Here is a 5216-nt window from a genome sequence, read left to right on the forward strand (position 1 = left end):
AAAACCAGACACAACTCAGCCCTGAGCAGAGTGACCGTCCTCTACTGACCAATCAGACTGCAGTGTTCACAGCTCCACCTTTTAGTACCAGATCTGTGTGCTAGGTACCCCAACAGAGGGGGGACCAAACATGGGGACGGCACAGAACGGTTCCATTCACTGTGCTGCTGGAAGGCTACCACCTGCCGCTACCACACAAAGCATAAGTTGACGTCATCATCATTACAGTGCGTCCTGGCAGTGCAGGCTGTTCTCACAAATGTTTCGTATATTTTTTTATCTGTGAAAAGCAATGCACCCAAATTCGCACATATCCCAGTGCACTGATGGCAGTAAACAATGAGCGCTTCTAAGGAGGCAGGTTGGATCGGTGGATGGGTCACAAAAAACTGATCGTTCGCCCGAGACTTTCCCCTGAAGCTGCGTGTTTGGATCCACGTGAACTTTGAGTCAGTTTTAAAGTACGTCCTCACCATGTTTCTTTTCCTAAACCTAACCTCTGTAACTTTACTTTAATTACGTAACTGCACGTTGTGACATAACGTCATTTGTAGGGCGTAAATTCATAGGATATGAAAGTGGTAAGTGTTTTGCATGTATTTTTCTAGGATATCAAACAAACCGCTCTATGAAAATACGTTGGACAGTGCCCTGCTCTTCTCTAAACACTCCAGCCTGTTCTTTATTGTGCTGATAAAATGTTTCACAACCCTGTTCTGTGGATGATCAGCAAGGTGCAGACATTTCTCTGCAGTGTGGGTGAAGTGAGAGCTGGACGGAGCAGCGACGGGGCTATTAACACCTCTGACTACATAATAAGAGGACCGCCTGCGGTGCAAATGCAAAACAGATCTGCAGTAAAAGGGGAACTACACCCATTTTTAAAATTCATACATGTTATTCCTATGGCCTGAGATAGTTCAAAAATATAAGTAAACATGAACAACTCTCCCAAATCCAAAAACTAGCATGCTAAAACTCATATTTATGAGGCCAAAGGGTAAAAAGTCTGGAGCTGAATGGTGAAAGGTGTTATAGATGACACTGAGGTGAACGTTATGAGTGTATGTTTGTGGCAATTTTCTGGTTCAGATTTGACAACAACATATTCATGAACACAAGAGAATAAAGATTATTTGGGTATAAAAAAAGAAAACAAACATACTGTGCGTCCACAACATCAGGCTCCCACTCATTGTCTATGGAGCAGCTCCAGACTTGATGACATCATGAGTTTGAGACTGATTTCTCGGGTGTCTGGCTTTAAGAGAGACTCGCTCATGTTCACAAATATTAACTGTGCTAGTCCATGAAAAAACATATTAATTCTTGATTTAGGTGGTGTCTCTATGGGTTACGTACAGTTATAAGGGTACTGTACAGAAAGTGTTCTAGGAAACGCAGCTTAATACTGATGCTTCTATATGACATACGTGAGGAAAACAAGACCATCAGCGAGAAGATTGGCTATTACTATGTCTTTATTATTAATGCCTGTCCCCATAAAATCAGATGAAACAATGTACAGCAGGGTGTCGAGTAGCTCACCTGGGAGAGAAGGCACCCCATGTGTAAAGGCTACGACTTTGCTGCATCATCAGTGGGTTCGATTCTGACCTAAAGCTGTACATCATTCTCTCTCTCTTCCCCTTTTCATGCCACCACAGTCCTGTCAAATAAAAGCCAAAAGAGCCCACAAAAATAATCTTAAAAAAAAAAATAGAAACAATTTACAGCAGTGTGTTCGGCCAGTGTTTCTCAAATGGTGTGTTTTAACCGCACATTATAATAAACAGGCAAACCCTAGCTAAAAAAAAAATTTAGGAAAAAATTTAGGAATTTAATTTAAAAAAAAACCTTCATGTGGAAACTATTTGTCCTTGTTTGTGTGTGGGAATTATACGTGTGTGACACATTAAAAGCCCTGATTGGCTGCCAGTGTGAGGGATGATAACGATTAGAAGGAGAAAGTTGTGAGTGGGACGATGGATCACTTAATTGTACAGAGCAAATTACAACAAAGCACCAGCGAAGACGACCTACCACTGACTGACAAGAGAAAAAAAACAGTCAGCAGACTATCACGAAACAACACATCCTCACTGTGACCTCGTCACATGTCCACATTTAGTCATGGACTTTCCACGTCCACATATGACGTCCAAGGTACCCTGGGTGTGTTGGTTGTTGACGTTCTGGGACGCCGTGTCAACTTCAGCCTGTCACATGCATTGTGTTCTTTCCAAATACACTTCTGTTTTCACAGGAAATTTAATGTTCACATACAGTCTATTTTAAAATAAGCTGGTACAACACTGCAAATCAACTTTTTTTTCCTTCAACAACAAAAGCACGCGGTTAGGTGTAGGAAGAAAGAACAGGGTTTGGCTTTAGAATCTTACAGGACGTGGACACTGCTCCCTCAGGTGAAAGTCGTTGTTTGTTGGACCTATCCACCACCCCTCCTGTCCGTCTCGTTCAGACTTAACTTAACTTTCGTCCTTGTCCCGCCACGTTTCCCCCTGACACCGCTGTTAAACTATAACGGCAACCAGCGGCGTATCATGCCAACGTTAAAGGACACCTTTTTCGTTGGTTGAGACCAGGCTCTACGAAAACTACCTGTCTTATTTTTTCTTATTCTTATTGTCTTATGTCGTGATGAGGGTGATAACACACGTTATAGAAGCTGTAGTGCACAGATATAAATTCAGGTGTGCCTAGAGAGTTTGGCTTGGCCTTTGGTGGGCACACGTTTTCAGCCCGATGATTCAGTGTCCTGATAACTCCCAACTTGTGCTCAAGTCAAACACCAGGTATTGGTCCGTGTGTGTAGGTTTTCTGTACACCTCTATGTTTAGGTTCCTGTCCTGTTCCCCCACTGGAGCACAAGTTGGCAGTTATCAGGACTCATCAGATTCATCGGGCTGAAAACGTGCCCACTAGGAGAGAGGGGGAAGTGAAGGAACAGAAACACATCAGGGAAGCACTTCAAACCTGTGGCTATCCCAACTGGGCCTTTGCAAAAACCTCTAAAAGACCCAGAGCAGACAGAGAGGAAGAGACACAAAAACGTAACAACACTGTCATTCCTTATGTCGCAGGAGTGTCTGAAAAACTCAGGAGGATTTTCAACAAACACCACATCCCTGTGCACTTTAAACCCAGTAACACACTGAGACAGAAACTTGTCCACCCCAAGGACAAAACACCCAGACATAAGCAGAGTAATGTAGTGTATGCAGTTCAGTGCAGCCAGGAATGCACAGATTTATACATTGGGGAGACAAAACAACCACTCCACAAGCACATGGCACAGCACAGGAGAGCCAGCTCCTCGGGTCAAGACTCAGCTGTCCACTCACACCTACAGGAGAAGGGACACTCCTTTGAGGACAGCAATGTGCACATCTTGGCCAGAGAGGAAAGATGGTTTGAAAGAGGAGTAAAAGAAGCCATCTACGTCAAGCTGGAACGACCATCGTTAAACAGAGGGGGTGGCTTACAACACTACTTATCCCCCACCTACAATGCAGTCTTGGGATCCCTCCCCAGACGACTTCACACCCATTCACCCCTGGTCCCACCTGACCCTAATGACTCACATGGTGGCCAGGTGGGTCAAGGACTCACATTGTGACCTTAACGACTCAGACGAAGAGCTCACGTGACCCCTACGACTCAAGGGTTCCCACCCACACAGGGTTTAGCCTATAGCCTGCAACTTCGTTTAGAACTGAAGAAGCTTCTTGGATGAGAGGCCAAACGTCTTCAAGAAATGCAAGCAAGTCCAGTTGCCTACGATATAGCACTTACGATTGTTCTGTGAAAGCATTTTCCTGTAATTCCCCTCCATTTTATGTTTAGGCAGGAGATCTTGAAATGGGAAGATTAAAGTGAACTTTGTTTTCTTAACACTCTGACAGCTGCTAGACTGATGTGTTTCCCCCTCTTGTCTCCTCTAGTCAGCCTGGTGATTGTGACTGTTATCGTCCTCGCTCTCTTCGTAGCGATCATAGCCAACCTGATGTGCTGGAGCTGTGTGAGGGAAAGGTATTATTAAGCATTATTTGTGCTTGTACACTTCAGTTTCATGGAAAACAAGAGTCACCACAACAGACATCATCTAATCATCAGTCTCCTGTAGCTGACTGTGAATGTGCATAGGTTTTGTTTTACTAGTAACCAGACTGCATGCCACTGTGGCTGATTTCATGAAATGCCACAGCGCAGCATGAGCACATGAAAAAGCCACAGAATTAACATGAACTGAAAACCCTGTCGCAAAGATTATACTCTGTACATGTGGTCAAAGATCCCACACTGGTTTTAGCTGTGTGCGTCACGTAATAGTCGCAGAATAATGTGATGCAATAGATTCTTTACATCTGAAATTATGACTGCATCTGATAATAAACCATCATTATAAATACTGGATAAACTGCTGTGCCTTTTAAAACCTAATCTTCTTTCTACCTTAGGATCAAACAGACATGTATATCCTGTGGACCTGCCTGCCTCGATGAGAAGTTACCAAAACCAGGAAACAGTAATGCAATCAGACTGCTGGAGGTAATCAAAGCAAGCTAATGAAGACACTGTGTTGACATTCAGGCTTACAGGTGAACTGTGTCAGTGAAGTGCTGTCACCAAAACACCAACACCAAAAATACGAGCATAATTACATGCAGTGTTAAATAATGCATTATTGTAATCACATTACATTTGTCTGTAATGCAGTAATGTAACATGTGCTGTTCTAAATTCAGTAATCACATTACAGTTATGGTGACACAGTGGTGCAGTGGTTAGTACTGTCACCTCACAGCAAGAGAGTTTTGGGTTAGAATCCACCGGCTGGCCGAGGTCCTTCTGAGGTTGCAGGTTCTCCCCATGTTAGCATGTTTTTTTCTGGCTCTCCTCCCACAATCCAAAGACATGCACTTGAAGTTAATTGACCTATGGCTAAGCCACGCCCCCCTCCACTCACTCGGACAAACTATCAACATTCAGTGACCGGCGCTATGGCAGAACTATAACTATAATATTATTACTTTCAATAATGTTGTTGTAAGCTACTGTCATTACCTGCATCTCTCTCTCTCTCTCTCTCTCTCTCTGTCTCTCTCTCTGTCTCTCTCTCTCTCTGTCTCATTGTGTCATGCGGATTACTGTTAATTTATTATGCTGATCTGTTCTGTACGACATCTATTGCA

General features: G+C 43.5%; 1 protein-coding gene across 4 annotated transcripts in view; it reads left to right on the top strand.

Annotated features, from left to right (window-relative positions):
- Positions 1-5216, top strand: part of il23r (interleukin 23 receptor) — a 38849-nt gene that overhangs the window by 26496 nt on the left and 7137 nt on the right. For all 4 annotated transcript variants that reach the window (XR_007570540.1, XM_050054070.1, XM_050054068.1 and 1 more), the window contains 2 exons: positions 3966-4053; positions 4482-4572. Coding sequence is in view for 3 of the 4 variants with exons in the window: in XM_050054070.1 (XP_049910027.1) it covers positions 3966-4053; positions 4482-4572 (179 nt within the window). In the remaining variant the exon portion in view is untranslated. The remainder of the gene's footprint in view (positions 1-3965; positions 4054-4481; positions 4573-5216) is intronic.

The sequence above is a fragment of the Epinephelus moara genome, chromosome 10, assembly GCF_006386435.1.
Source record: "Epinephelus moara isolate mb chromosome 10, YSFRI_EMoa_1.0, whole genome shotgun sequence".
NCBI classification, from domain to species: Eukaryota; Metazoa; Chordata; class Actinopteri; order Perciformes; family Serranidae; genus Epinephelus; species Epinephelus moara.